We start from the raw sequence: 14721 nt of genomic DNA on the forward strand, positions 1-14721 counted from the left end.
GGTATATGCGTATCGGGAATAGTGGAGTGTCCTTGATTTGTAGGGATCTGATTAGATACAGCGGTGTGCACTGGATGAGGTTGGATAGGATCATCCATTTCAGGAGGAGAATCGTATATTGGATTGTTTACCACAGTAAAGCCTGATGTAGGATCAACATTCTTTATGACAGGATGCTGGGTGTTGTTCTTTGACAAAGCTAGCAGAGCTTCTAACATCTGGCCCACCTTATGGTTCATAGTATCTATGTCCTCCCTTAGCACGACTTGATTTTGTTCCAGTTGCTCCATTGTCCTTCTATAGTTACCACGAGCTCGCTACGAGTGTCAGGAATCAGCTAACGTGTATGGACAAGAGGTGACAAGTGTTTTTTTTTTTGTGGAAGAATATGAGATGCATGGTGATGCATGCAAAAATGCAATGTAATGTTTTATGCACAGTTATAGGTAATGGTACGAGGTAAGAACAAAAACCTAATTGGGTTGGCATCCTATAAAGGATAGTTCTATGTTTTCTTTACCCATAAAACCCACTCACAAGGTTAGCTCTAGGGGTTTTGGATATCTGATTCCCAAAGTCACGGATCCCCTTTTGAAAATATCATCATCAATCGTGAATAACGTACGAGTTGACATTATTTTCAAAAGCGTATCTCTGAGCAATGGTTTGCGCGCCTACCTGACGAGACAATGAAGTCCAACAGGTCGATACTACGCCACCATCCATTTCAGGGTATTCTAAAGGTCTCTTAGAGTTATGGATCCTTTTTACACAAATTGATGTCAACGCACTAACATACGAGACAACAATCTCCTAAGAAGGACCAACTCTAAGCGGGGTTTTCGTATCGACCCAAGAGACACTGAAGTCCAATGGATCTTTACTACGTAACCGCCATCTTATCTTAGGTGTTTACTCGAAGCCTGGGTAGTGGGCTTTTCTCACAATTTATCACACTCCAGAAAATTCCCAACACAATATATAATATATAAAGCATAAAGAGATAATAAGGAATGGAATAACAAAAAGTAAGTAAGAATATAAACACCAACAAGAAAGCAAAATAAAACAATAAAGTACTCAAACATACAAAGAACTAAACTAGGGTGGACTCGCTTTAGGACAATGTCCCCAGCAGAGTCGCCAGCTGTCGCGGCCGGCAAAATTAACAGAGTCGCCATCGATATTTATTTGTTCCTAAAGAACGGGTAAAACGTCGAATAAAACCTATAACGAAAAGGGAATGGTCATTGTAACCATATCAGGTTCGGGAGTCGGTTACTCGAGGGGAAGGTATTAGCACCCCTCGCGTCCGTTGTACTCAACGGGACCCATTTAGTTTAATGTTGTGCTCGAGTACTATCATAAAATGTTTGCAATCTTCTACTTAGGAAAGAAAAAAAGTTTTTATTTTATTGGGCTCGCCAAGACGTCGTGTCTTGTGCCTACGTATTCCCTCGTGCAATGGGAAAGTCAGAGCTCCGTAGTTCGGGGTAGAAAAACCACGGGTTTGTTGGTTGATTTTAGAAGAATGATGCGTTAGACATTTCGAACGTTTGAACTCTGACTTGTTTGCTCGTCTGAGAGGCTAAGTCTATGTGTTCGTTCTTTGTGTTGAAATGGCTAAGGCACATTCATTTTGAAAAGGTTTTTGGAAAGTCACACAAGGGCAAAAAAGAAGTTTGAGGAGTTTAAGTTGTTTTTTATGTGGGTGACAAGTATTGGATCACAAGTCTAGAACAACAAATGATCCAGTTACTAGGAATCGGAGGAACAAAATATGTTCAACCAATTGTTTTCATCCAAAAAAGTTTTCTTTATTAAAATGGTGAGGTGAAACAAGGTTCACTTGTTACAGTTTCTTGTGCATGGAGGACAAATATTAAACCATAAGTCTAAAACAACCAACGGTCTAATACTTGGAATTGGAGGAACAGATGGTGTTCAACCAATCGTTTTTCATCCCAAGTTTATTAAAAATATTTTAAAGAAAAGGGGCCACTCGATGTTGGATCGAGGTTTAAGAATTAATTATGAAAATGTTTTAATGAGATAAGATTGATGGCAATGCAAAAGCGATCGACTAACAAGTTAGAGTACGGTTTAAGATATAGACCAAAAAATGCATTAAAGTTCGGTTTTTGTTTCAATCAAATAATAACAAGCTACCAAATAAATAAACTTAAAAAAAAACTATAAAATTATTACCTAAATCTATTTCTAACAAGACAGATTTATAAACTTAATTATTTGAAATTAATTAGAATCACGTTAATCAAATAATTAAAGTAACTAATTCTAACTAATAATACTAATTGATATATTTTTAACAAAAGAATGGTAGTTCTGTTCAAAAAAAAAAACAAAAGAATGGTAGTTAAGCTTATATAGATGAATCGTGAATCTGTCAAAATTCAAATCCTCTTCTTTCACTTGCTAGCCTTTCTCTCTCCTCTCTATTCTCTCTCTCACATAAAACTCGTTGGGAAACAGGCCGACCGTCGCGCCGGAAATCTCCCTACGGTGGCGACAGCGCCGGTCTACGGCCGACTATCAAAATTCGACACCCTCCCCACTAATTCCTATCTTCTAAACCCAAATATGGCATCAGATTCTCCTGATTTCAAGCTTAAACCCTTCAAATCAGACTAAACTTTGAACCCTAAATTTCAAAAAAAATCCTAAATCGAACGCTATTCCTGAAGCTAATTAGCAAATCATATTGGATCTACGATTATACACGCAGTTACACACGACATGGCATGGAAAAAAACGTGAAGAGAATGATTCAAAGTACCTGGTTCGACGGCGCCGGCGAGCCCCTTCGGTGAGTTTCTTTTGCTCTTTTTGTTTTTGCTAATCTGCTTCTCTTTCTCTTCTGCGAATCCTTCTGCCGTTAGTAGTTGTATTGTAGCTTTCGGAAATTATCGGTACGCAGGGGCTGAGCTCTGAGCAATTCGGAGCTTCAGAGTGAAGCCTCAATTACTCGGTAGTGAGAGCTTTAAGTGAATAGGTTTTTGGGGGATTTCTTTTGAGTGCTATGTATCTGTGAGCCAACTTTCTTTCGTGCCCGATGAATGAGTTAGAGTAACTTATATATAGTGAAGGTTTAGACTTGTACGTGTGATAGGTTTAGAGAAAATTTAGGGAGTAATTTGACTCAGAAATCAGGAGTTGAGGGTGGAATGAGTGAATTTAGGGAGTTCAGTTTTGACTGAGGAAACTGAATGAATCGTGACTTGGACGAGTAGTGATGCCTTGAGATTTTTCAGGAGTTGAGAGTCTGACTTGAGAAACCGTGGAAAAAACCATGGAGTGATGTGGCTAAGGGTCCCTATTTTCCAGGCTTTTTGAGTGTGAATCGTGGCTGTAAAATTCAAATCTTTCTGATACGCATTTTGTGTGATTTTTCTAACGGACACATGCTTGATGAGGCATTTTTTTGAATTACAAACTTCTGTTTCTTTTGAAACTTTGATAACTGGTTTATAACTCTAATGTTCTTTTCCTTGAGAATCTTGAACTTTAAGTTCATGGAATACTTTTTTTGTGTCTGTAGCTTGATGTGCAATTTAAGATGGCTGCCCGGTATATCGGCCTTGCGCTTGACACGTTTTTTGTTTACTTAGACCTGAACTTACTAGAATTTCCTTATGCTGGGCAGGTTTGGAACTTTGGAGATGTCATACGGGATGCGCATCCTCGGAACTCTTTCTTTAGATTAACTCAAAGATAGCTACCAATGTTAACCAAATGACTCAAGGAATGTGTAGTGTAACAGCTTATTCAAATTTGTAAGAAATTGATTCAGTGTAGCAAGCTGTAACGAAATTGATTCAAATCTTTATTTTGAAGTCCATGTAGCTCAATGTAACAAGATAATTCAAAGAGTTTGTAATGAAAATTCAATTTCGTATTATTTCCCATGACTTGAACTTGTAATAGAGATTCAAATAGGCATTCCTTTTATCTGTTCACTTTATTGTCACTTTGAATCTAATGGTTGAAAATTGTATCAATGCTTTTGGCCTTGTCTTTGTCATAGCTTCAACCTTACTTTCAAATGCTTCTATTCTCGGTATTTAAATTCTCTTCATCACGTTTCAAATTGTCAAAATTGTTGGTAGCTTCAATTATGTCATTGTATATAGCTTTTCCATTGAAGAACCAAATTGAAAATGGATTTGTATCATAACTTTTTCTTGTCACCTTAGGAATTACCACGTATGCCCTTATTGTTGCTTAAATCACGTGCATGAGAAGTGTTGAATTTGAAAATGCCCCTTTTAGGAACATTAGTCTCCAAATGATTGTAACTAACATTCAAACATTCTTGTAAAGAAACAAGGTTTCCAATTTGGAATGGAATTGTTCCATTAAAACTTTAACTCAAATCATCTCAAAAAAAAGATCTTGGTTTCTTATCAAAGAAGCTGTCACACTTGAATTTACGCAAAAATGAATGAAAATGAACTCACTGATCCTATGGACTACTCGAGACTCAAAACTAAATGCAAGAAATGAAACAAGGTAGCAACTAATGAATGACTACCAAGTGAATCAAAATTATAGTACTTGCTAAGCTACCCTAATTGCAGCATGCAACAAAACTCAAGTGAACTCTAACTCTCAAAGGCGACAAAATCTCAAATTCAAACACCTTAAATGAGAGAGCCATTATATGGTAATGATATGATGAAACTTCGACTATAGGATAAAAGCATGGGCAAAATTAGGGTGTGACAACATGTTCTTGGAAAAGTCTTGGCGTGTAAGATTTTTAATCCATTTCATATCTTTTATTTATCAACTACCTGTTGTTTATTACTATAAACATTCATCTCATATTCAATTATTATTTTGGTTTTCAGACATCTACACTATAGAATTCCAAAAAAGAGGGTTGTCGCATGCGCGTATTCTCATTTTTTTACATCCACAAAGCAAGTACCCCACTCCACCTGATATTGACAACATAATTTTCAGCTGAAATACCAGATCCACAATTGCATCCTAGGCTGTATGAGTTAGTTAAGACACAAATGATGCATGGACCATGTGGTCTTGCACGACCAAAATCTCCATGCATAAAAAAATAGTAAATGTTCCAAGTTTTTCCCTAAAAAGTTCAATGAAACTACCATTGTTGATCACAATGGTTATCCAGTTTACAAGAGAAGTTCACAAACTTTTACTGTTATTAAAAATGGTATTACCTTGGACAACAGGTATGTCGTTGCCTATAATACAAGGTTACTCCATAAATATCAAGCTCACATCAACATGGAGTTGTGTAACCAGAGCACCTCAATCAAATACCCGTTAAAGTATATTCATAAGGGATACGACCGAATCACAGCATCAGTTTCCCGATCAAGAACGTCATCCAATAATAGTGAGAAGGTAATTGATGAGATTAAAGAATACCTTGATTGTAGATACGTATCACCAGCAGAAGCATGTTGGCGGCTATTTTCTTACAAGATTCATGGAAGGAAACTTGTTGTTGAGCGTATGTTCTATCATCTCTTCGGTGAGAAGCCGTTGTACTACTTTGATTTTGAAAGGATGGAAAATGTTTTAGAAAAAGCAAGTATAACAAAATCTATGTTTACTTCGTGGTTACTTGCAAATGGTCAGTTTGAAGATGCACGCCAATTGACATATGGGCAATTTGTTTCTAAGTTTGTATATGTAAACCAAGGAAAAAAGGTTTTACAATTGGAAGGCTCATTTGGGTTCCATTGACAACCGGGGAACTCTATTATCTAAGGATGATGCTAACAGTAGTGAAAGGACCAAAAACTTATGAAGACATTCGTAAGGTCGGAGATAGACAATACAACTCATTTAGGGACGCATGCTTCGCAATGGGATTCTTGGAAGATGATAGAGAATATATAGATGCTATTAAAGAAGCCAGCCAATGGGGATCTGGACATTTCTTGCGCAAATTATTTGTTGTTATGCTTCTTTCTGGAACTGTTAACAGACCAACAAATGTTTGGAAGAAAACTTGGAATCTGCTATCGGATGGAATCTTGCACAGCCAAGGAACTTTGGCAAATAACAAAGGTACATGAATATTTATTATATATTCATACTGTTTTTCTTAAAAATATGCACACAATATATTAATGAATGATTATTTTATACAGCTTTGGTACTGACTGAAGAACAAACAAAAAATTTGACATTAATTGAAATCGAAATCTTGCTACAAGCAAATCGCAGAACTCTTAAAGATTTCAAGCCTATAGCATATCCAGATGATTATGTACTGCAACAACTGGGAAATCGATTGATCTATGAAGAAAGAAATTATGACATCGATCTTATGAAGTCAGAATTCCATAATCTTTTCACTGCTCCAACAGGTAACTTACATTATAATTTAACATTGAATTTTCAAGAATATAACAATACACCTATAGCTTCCTAATTCAATTTTATATTCTTCAAGATGAACAAAGGAAAATATTTGACAAGATAATGTTTGCTGTTAACAATCAAAGAGGGGGGGGGGTATTTTTCTTACATGGTTACGGAGGCACTAGTAAAACTTACATGTGGAAGACACTTGCGACTGCCTTGCGGTGTGAACATCAAATTGTTTTAACAGTAACTTCGAGTGGGATAGCATCATTGTTATTACCTGGAGGCAAAACTGCTCATTCTAAATTTAAATTGCCTGTACCCACTTTGGAAAACTCTACTTGCAAGATTGAATATAATGATGAGTACGGACAATTACTTTGAGAAACTGATTTAATCATTTGGGATGAGGCCCCTATGGCAAGCAAATTTTGTTTTCAAGCACTTGACAAAACATTAAAGGATGTTATGAGTACTGATAGCAATTCTAAACTTATTTTTGGTGGAAAGGTAGTAGTATTTGGTGGAGATTTCAAACAAATCTTGCCTGTTATTCCTAGGGGTAGTATATCCGATATTGTTCATGCTACTATCAATGCGTCTTATATATGGCACTCATGTTAGGTTTTGACTTTAACATAAAATATGCATTTGAAGGGAGGTCGGACTGATGTGGAAACAAAAGAAATTGATCAGTTTTCAAAATGGCTTTTGAAATTGGGTGAAGGCCGACTTTGTGAGCCTAACGATGGCCATGCTGAAATTGACATTCCACGTGAAATCTTAATAGAACAGTTTGATGATCCTATTGTTGCCATTGTTGACAGTACCTACCTTGCTTTCTTGGATAACCATAGATCTTTCGGTTACTTGAAAAGTCGTGCTATATTAGCATCAACAATTGAAGTTGTTGATCAAATTAATAATCATGTTCTTAACATGATGCCAGGTATAATTTTACTCCTTACATTTTTTGATCTTTATTTACTTCTACATTTTAAGTAAGTTAAATAATTTATTTATGCTCTGCTTTCTCTATAGGGGAATCCAAAGAATATTACAGTTCTAATTCAGTTGATCATTCAGAAATTCATGATAACAGCATTATGGAAGTTCTCACACCTGAGTTTTTGAGTTCCCTACGAACATCGGGTTTGCCCAACCATATCATAACATTAAAAGTTGGAACCCCGATAATGCGTATGAGAAACATTGATCAATCAGAGGGTTTGTATAATGGAACTAGGTTGATAGTCACAAAAATGGCAAATCATGTTCTTGAAGCAGAATAAGGGTGGTAAAGGCCATGGAAAAGTAATCTATATACCAAGAATGGATATGTCTCCATCACAATCACCTTGGCCTTTCAAATTGAATAGAAGACAATTCCCGATCATTGTTTCCTATGCAATGACCATCAACAAATTGCAAGTTCAATCACTAGATTGGGTTGGACTTTATATTCCAAAGGATCTTTTTAGCCAAGGTAAACTATATGTGGCCATTTCAAGGGTAACAACCAAAAAAGGGATCAAAATCGTTGTACATGATGATGATAAAAAACCAAAGTCTTCAACGATAAATGTCGTCTACAAAGAAGTCTTTGCAAACATTTAATTGGTAAGTACATCTATTAAATTTCTATCATTTATTTTTCACTTTTGCATTCAATATAATTGGTTGATTCAATAAAAAGTTTTATATTTCTTTTTCTGTATTCTATTTCAGGTTTTGAATGTTGCAGACAATTGTTCTATCATATTTGAAATACTACAAATTTCAACATTTTTGTTATATATCTTAATATTTATAATGCAGTACTTCCATCTTGGATTAAAACCATTTACTAAATGCTATAATTATATTTTACCTACTGTTCTGAGAATTTTAGATGTTTCTTTAATTTCATAAGCAATTGATATATGTTTTCATATGTACCATTTTTAAGGTAACCACAATCAAAGTTATGCCAATTAAATTGTTCGTCAATAGAAACATTACTATATAACAAATGAGATACCTTTTATAACATTCATAACAAACTTTTTATAATATATACCGCTGCTTTAATACAAACTACCAGACTTTTGCATTTCAAAAGGCTTTGTAGGATGAATGTTACATGGTAGTTAAATAAACAACACCCTTAAGCATTTCCATTGCCATCCTACGTACTTAATTGATCATTAACATTAACTTACATAGTTCCAAAAAACACTGCTTTAACATTTTTAACCAACCACCAGAAAATATTTCTTCATACTAAATATTTTACACCCTAATCAGCATACTTCTAACGTTTTAATATCTTCAGCCTGGATTTAGCGATTCAACAAAGTGACAACTAATCTTGTAGCTGGAGGATCACGCAGCTTAAAGGACAACCTATCACCCCTTTTGAGTTGTCTCTCCCGGGCAAACTCATACCAACCATGTCCTATATACTTTTCAACACAGTAATTTCTCTCAGCAACATAGATTTCACACTCATAGCTCTCTCCTATTTTTGCATCAACCAACTCAATAGGCCTTTCAGTCTAATTGCACCTACGTACAACCTTTTGAGGGATTTGCTGCACATAATAAAATTATTAACAAATAGATACATAAAACATATTTATACTTGGACATTTTATATACTTACAAAAACATTCTTTCTAACACTCCTTCAAAATTTAATTTTTTTCTTCCATACAAAATACCTTGCCCTCCTACGAATTTCTTTTTCACTTGACTCGTCGTCTGAACTGAATTTCCAATTGACCATATTAAACACTTTAAACCATTAATTTTAATAAATCTAATAACAATCAGCATAGAAAAATTATAAACACAACATAAGAAAATACCTTTTACTATCTGAAGAAATGTAAATCCGAGAAGGTCCATCCTTGGTTGACACTTTTCCTTTCTTAACATCAGTTGCATGTGTTTCACCCCAAAATTTGTCCACATATTTATCCCCAACTAGTTTTCATATCACATCCATGTGCATACCTCATGTAGGTCATTCATTTGATACATTCATTCATATCATAGTTACTATTCAAGAAACTTAACAAAAAGGGGTGAGGTTGAGAAAATTCTTGGTTAAGAAGAATCAGATCTGATGTCTTATTGAAAATGATCATTTCCATTGACTTACTCCTAAAATCAGGGTTTCATCCTCTCCAAGTCAAAGCTCTGGTTAAAAGATACAATCCCCAGGTTCATCAGGATTTCCAAATTTAAGGTTTTGACCAAAGTCAAGCCTGTTGACTTTTTGGTCAAAATTTAATCAGGAGATGACTTTGAATGTGAAATGTGGTTGTCCTAAAGAAATTTTCATTGGAGCTTCTTTGGTTGAAAACTGATTGAGAATAGGATCAGAAACTGATTAATCGGGAAATTCATTTGAAATTGGAAAGGTCAGGAAAAGTTGACTTTTTGGTCAAAATTAGGGTCAACTCTCAAATGTTGATTTTTGATGGAAAATTGGTCAAAGAAAGTCAGGAAAATAAAATAAAATCAGGAAGTATTCAAGACTGCCATTTTTGGAAAGTATTTGAAAATTGAAACTTACCAAAAATAGCAAGTTCCATACTTAGAGAAATTTTGAAGATTTGGAATTGGGTGAGCAGTCTACTTTAACACTGATTTACACGTGGCAAGAGGCATTTTTTGGAAAAGTTTCCAACATCAAAGTTGTTCCTCTCATGGAGGAGAACAACTTTGTAGTTGAACACTTTTCTATTTGAAGCTTGGTTGAAGAGTTATTAAGGTGTGAAGTTGCACATTTTCAATGGAACACAAGTTAAATGGCAAGGCAAAATTCTCGGCAGCGTGACACATTTGATCAAACAAGTGGTAGGCCATTTTCCAATTGAGTTTCAGGGATTTATAAAGATCTTTTGAAGGCATTCTTGAGGCCTTTCCATTCTCTGCCATGCCCTCTACACAATGAACCAAAAATCAAGTCATTTAGGTAAATATTGGATCACTAATGAGTCTCCAAAGTGACACTCTCACACTAATCAAAGCTACGCATCTGGTTGGGCAGAAATCTAAGGCATGCACGTGCATTTTGCCAAACATGTGGCGTGCCATTTTGAATGTCATTTTTAAGGATCTATGAGTCTCCATATGGATCAAGATTGATACTAAACCACTCTTTTCCATGTCTTCTATCTAGTGAGCCCAAGATCACTAATTTTGAACATGTGTGGACCAAGATAGAGGCACCTAAAGTTGTGCACTAGTCAAGTCATGCCTTTGCCATGAATGTGGGGCCAGGATAGGTCACGCGCGCAGCCATTATGCAATGATACATTATCATTTTCAAGTACAATTTTGGGTGATATACAAGCTCTATCTCAAGGAGACATCAACATCAAAGCTTCTCTATTATATGCCCTCTCTCCATTAATCAAAGGATTATGTTTTTTAGTCACTTGGTTGGCAAGTTATAGGGCCTTAAAGTGAGCTACTTAAAATTTTTGTAATGCTAGGCCATGTCCAAGTTAGTTCCTGCATGGAGTCGGTCGCGAGTAAGCAACTTCAAGACTAAAGTTCAGGTACATACAAAATTTATGAGAGAAGTTCAACACCAACCACATTCTCATCCATTTATTCTTCATGAAGATTTTGAGATTAGGTTAGTTGGTGATATGAGGAAGGAGTTATGTGTGTACAAAAGGGACACCATGAATATAAAGCACAAAAATGCATGCACGGGTCCTTGGTTACTATGAAAGTTTCTGTGTGAATAAAGCTGCAGCATGGTTGTACATGTCATCCATTTACTCTAATTAGTAGAATGCCATCTTATATATACGAAAGTGATAGAAAAGCTTACTAAAAGCATGCTACACTACTTGGCAGCGCACCACAATACCATACACACACACTCTCTATATAAGTTCTTTCCCATTCACTCTCACGTTTCCAGGGTTTCATTTTCCAGATTCTGCTTCCATTTTTTCTCAAACCTTTACTCTCTCTCTCTCTCTCGTTGCTCCTTCTATTTTACTCTATATCAAAGTTTGTTACACTTTTGTAACAAACTCTGAACAACTATAACTGCCATAACCAAAGCTTTTCTGATAAAAGAGGCTCTCATCTCCACTCTCTCTCGCTTCATTAACCACCATCCACATTCTTCATCATGCATCGCCACTCAAAGAATCAAGCAAATGCAGTAGAATCCATGGCTTCCTGAAGTAGATTACAGCATCATCAAGTCTCGAACTAGTCATAAATCTTGAGTTTATTTCTCAAGATTGAAGATCTCTTCAAATCAGCAGCATACACAAGCTTGGATTATAGTGTTGGAGCTCTTCTTGTTCTTCATTCAAAGCTCATCCACAGGTAAGTCCATAGATCTCTCTTGGCATGATAGTAATAACGTGTAGGACATTTGCATCTGAAAGTGTGTGATCTTGCCTCTTGTTCATGAATAAATTTGATGAATCTTTGAGTTTAAATCTATATGCTCAAGATGTGTTTGTTTATATGTTTAGATCATAGAGTTAGGATCTGTGAGTGCGTAGATTATTGATGCTATGTTTAGATTGTGTTTTGAGGAGGATTTTGTTAGTTAGGGTTTTGAAGATGCTCACGGTTATGAAGTTAGGGGAAGAATCGATGGAAACTGAGGTCATATTCGTAATCTATGCAAGAAACCGAGTCAGGTGGTGGTGGTTTGATAAATTTCTGGGCGTTTTCATGGAATCTCTGCCGTGGGAGCCACCGGAGGTCTCTCCGGCGCCGGCATCTGTTTATTATTATTTCCTCTTTCCATCTTCTACGTGGCACACCGGTACTGGTTTAGCTTCCCATTTCTTGGCTTTTTGTCTTTATTCAAATGATTGTTTGATGAGGTGGCAACGTGTGACTTGCTGGAATGGTATTTTTGTCTTACTATCATTAAAATCCATTGGACCGGTTGATATGGGTTCACATGCAGTCACGTACACATTTGAATAGCAGACCATAGGTTTTATTTATTATTTGCTACATGCATAATGAGATGAATATGTGATGAAAAACCTGGGCTCGTTTCTGTGTTGGGCCTTAGGGCGCTCTCTCTCCACACCCCCTGTATTTGGGCCCAAGCGCTAGTTATAAAGGAATTTAGTTCATTTCAAATTTTTCTTTTACACCCCTGCTTGCTCTAAATTCTCTTTTATTTCAATTTTGTTTCTTCCATAACTTTTAATTCATAAATCTGTTTTGGATGAAATAAAAAATAAACAAAAATACATTTTGGATAGATATGTGTGTGTAGATATTTTTAGTATATTTTAAAATTTGTTTTGTTATTTTTAATAAATCTTTTCATTATATGTGTTCATTCTACTTTTATGTCTAGTATGTTTTACAAAATAATTTGGTTAAATGCCTTAGGAGTAGAATTTAATTGCAATTTTTTGTGTGAAATCAGTAGGCTCATGTATCATAATGTGTATAAAAAATAAAAGTTCAATTCCATGTTTTGATTAGATTTTCTTTAGGTTTTCTCTACTCGATAAGTGTGTGTTTCAAAGTGGTTAACCATGTGAATTTAGTCCATAATTTGGCTTGCATTTATGCAATAGCCTTAGTTTCTTTTTGTATATACTATTAGGGATGTTTAAAAGTCCCAAGACCTGAAGTAGAATTTTAAATCTTTTTTTCTTCTATTTTTACTTGAATTTTTCTTTTCATGTGTACATAATTGTTTAGTTTAATATTTCCTTGTATATAATTTCATTTTATTGACATAGGGATAGAATTTTATTATAATCTTAGTATACTTCCCTTATATGATAAATAGGAATTAGAACAAATTAGATTAGGATATTAGATTTAGTTCCTGTAGCGGTAAAAAAAATACTCGAGCGTAATCGCGCGCTCGAAGTACAACAGAGTCGCCACTGAACTTTATTTGTTCCAAGAAGGAAAGGGAAAATATCGATAAAACCCACGAATAAAAATAAAATGGATAAGATGGTCATCGCAACCAAATTAGGTTTCGGGAGTCGGTTTGTAACACCCCAAATCTACCCGATAAATTATACGGAAAATCAGAGTATAAATTCCAAACAAGTTCATTTGAGGTATCACATATTCGTCATTTCAAAAATAGTTACGGCTTATTTGCCTTCACATAGATACATAGCACAAAAATTTAAAACGATAATCAAATCATTACTAAAAATCACTTTGTTTAAATTCAATAATTAACTCGCAGCGGAATCAACAAACTTCATAACTATTCAAATTAAGTCGTAGCATCATTGCACTGTAACTTTAAGTTACAATTTAAACCAAAACCATATAAAAATTCAGCAAAAGAATTAATAATTAAAACAATCGTTTTATTCCCTCGAGTGCTACGTATCAGAGCAAGACACCAACTCGACTAATAGCAACTAAAGACTTCATAAAATCACTTCAAAACTTTCACCGCTATCTTGAGTACCTGTCCGTTTCCCACGGTAAGGGAAACATCATTCAGAAGGGGTGAGATATCGAAAAATATAAACAAAAGTATGATAATTAATATGTTAGAATTAAATCATACAAAATTATCACTTTACAACTTTCAGACGACAGCTATAACAACAATTTAAAACTGTACAGTTATAATAACAAAATCAACAACATAATAATAATAGTTATAACAACTATTTTTCATCTTCCAGACGGTACCTGTCACAACAAGTCATTAGCATAACAACTTATAATTACAACTTCACATTATCACAATTCACTTCACATCGTCATATTCAACAACAACTCAAGTCACATCAGTCACAATTAAATTACACTCATGCCACATATAATGAGACTCTACAATTGCACATGCATGTGGTACCTAGGGCTTCGGCCCCCATCGCCAATTGCCAGTTAATTGAGGCATCAAGGCATAAGCCTTCGTCACTAATTTGCCAATCCAGGCCGTCGCCAAAAATGCATATGTATATGAATGCAACAAACACACACAACAAACAACATCATCGTCACAAAGGCATAAGCCTATATCGTCGCTATACCAATAAATAGAGGTATACATCGTCAATGAAACATCCTGCAACTTCGCATAAAACAACAACAATTATCACCACAAGAACAACTAATTTCATCGAATCAACACGACAGAATCACAACAAATAATCCATGGAAAATGCATACACCTTAATCCCACATACAATCATCATATTCCTGGTTATATAATTCGAACCCCACCATTACCTTGGTAAATATGGACTCTTTCATCATAGCTCTAAGTTTTTCTCCAAAAGAAATCCTTTCTAACATCAATTGGAGACACATCTAAACACCAGTTCGAGAATCAGTTCATCAGACAAACTTAAAATCCTCAAA

At 35.3% G+C, this 14721-nt stretch overlaps 3 protein-coding genes and 1 long non-coding RNA gene across 4 annotated transcripts; all 4 read left to right on the top strand.

The window, feature by feature from the left end:
* Positions 1-2833: 2833 nt before the first annotated feature.
* LOC131656851 (uncharacterized) lies at positions 2834-3969 on the top strand. The gene is made up of 2 exons (XR_009300336.1): positions 2834-2989; positions 3665-3969. It is a non-coding gene; the product is annotated as an uncharacterized LOC131656851 (long non-coding RNA).
* A 1314-nt stretch (positions 3970-5283) lies between these two features.
* On the top strand, positions 5284-5748 carry LOC131659273 (uncharacterized). The gene has a single exon (XM_058928485.1). The coding sequence runs from the start codon at positions 5284-5286 to the stop codon at positions 5746-5748; it is 465 nt and encodes a 154-aa protein (XP_058784468.1).
* Positions 5749-5870: 122 nt separating this feature from the next.
* On the top strand, positions 5871-6759 carry LOC131659274 (uncharacterized). Its single transcript, XM_058928486.1, has 3 exons — positions 5871-6075; positions 6159-6377; positions 6464-6759. Exons 1-3 carry the CDS (start codon positions 5871-5873, stop codon positions 6757-6759), a joined length of 720 nt encoding a protein of 239 aa, XP_058784469.1.
* A 33-nt stretch (positions 6760-6792) lies between these two features.
* Positions 6793-7667, top strand: LOC131659275 (uncharacterized). Its single transcript, XM_058928487.1, has 3 exons — positions 6793-6885; positions 7033-7324; positions 7417-7667. The coding sequence occupies exons 1-3, from the start codon at positions 6793-6795 to the stop codon at positions 7665-7667; spliced, it is 636 nt and encodes a 211-aa protein (XP_058784470.1).
* Positions 7668-14721: the final 7054 nt, after the last annotated feature.

Source organism: Vicia villosa, linkage group LG3, assembly GCF_029867415.1.
Source record: "Vicia villosa cultivar HV-30 ecotype Madison, WI linkage group LG3, Vvil1.0, whole genome shotgun sequence".
In the NCBI taxonomy this organism is placed as follows: Eukaryota; Viridiplantae; Streptophyta; class Magnoliopsida; order Fabales; family Fabaceae; genus Vicia; species Vicia villosa.

What these genes read in the sequence shown, in the direction of transcription:
- LOC131659273 (XM_058928485.1), top strand. Translation starts at nt 5,284, where the DNA reads ATGGAGTTGTGTAACCAGAGCACCTCAATCAAATACCCGTTAAAGTAT.
- LOC131659275 (XM_058928487.1), top strand. Translation starts at nt 6,793, where the DNA reads ATGGCAAGCAAATTTTGTTTTCAAGCACTTGACAAAACATTAAAGGAT. An exon ending in AACTTATTTTTGGTGGAAAG is followed by an intron (nt 6,886 to 7,032) that starts GTAGTAGTATTT and finishes ATGCATTTGAAG; the next exon opens with GGAGGTCGGACTGATGTGGA. An exon ending in TGTTCTTAACATGATGCCAG is followed by an intron (nt 7,325 to 7,416) that starts GTATAATTTTAC and finishes CTTTCTCTATAG; the next exon opens with GGGAATCCAAAGAATATTAC.
- LOC131659274 (XM_058928486.1), top strand. Translation starts at nt 5,871, where the DNA reads ATGGGATTCTTGGAAGATGATAGAGAATATATAGATGCTATTAAAGAA. An exon ending in AACTTTGGCAAATAACAAAG is followed by an intron (nt 6,076 to 6,158) that starts GTACATGAATAT and finishes TATTTTATACAG; the next exon opens with CTTTGGTACTGACTGAAGAA. An exon ending in TCTTTTCACTGCTCCAACAG is followed by an intron (nt 6,378 to 6,463) that starts GTAACTTACATT and finishes ATATTCTTCAAG; the next exon opens with ATGAACAAAGGAAAATATTT.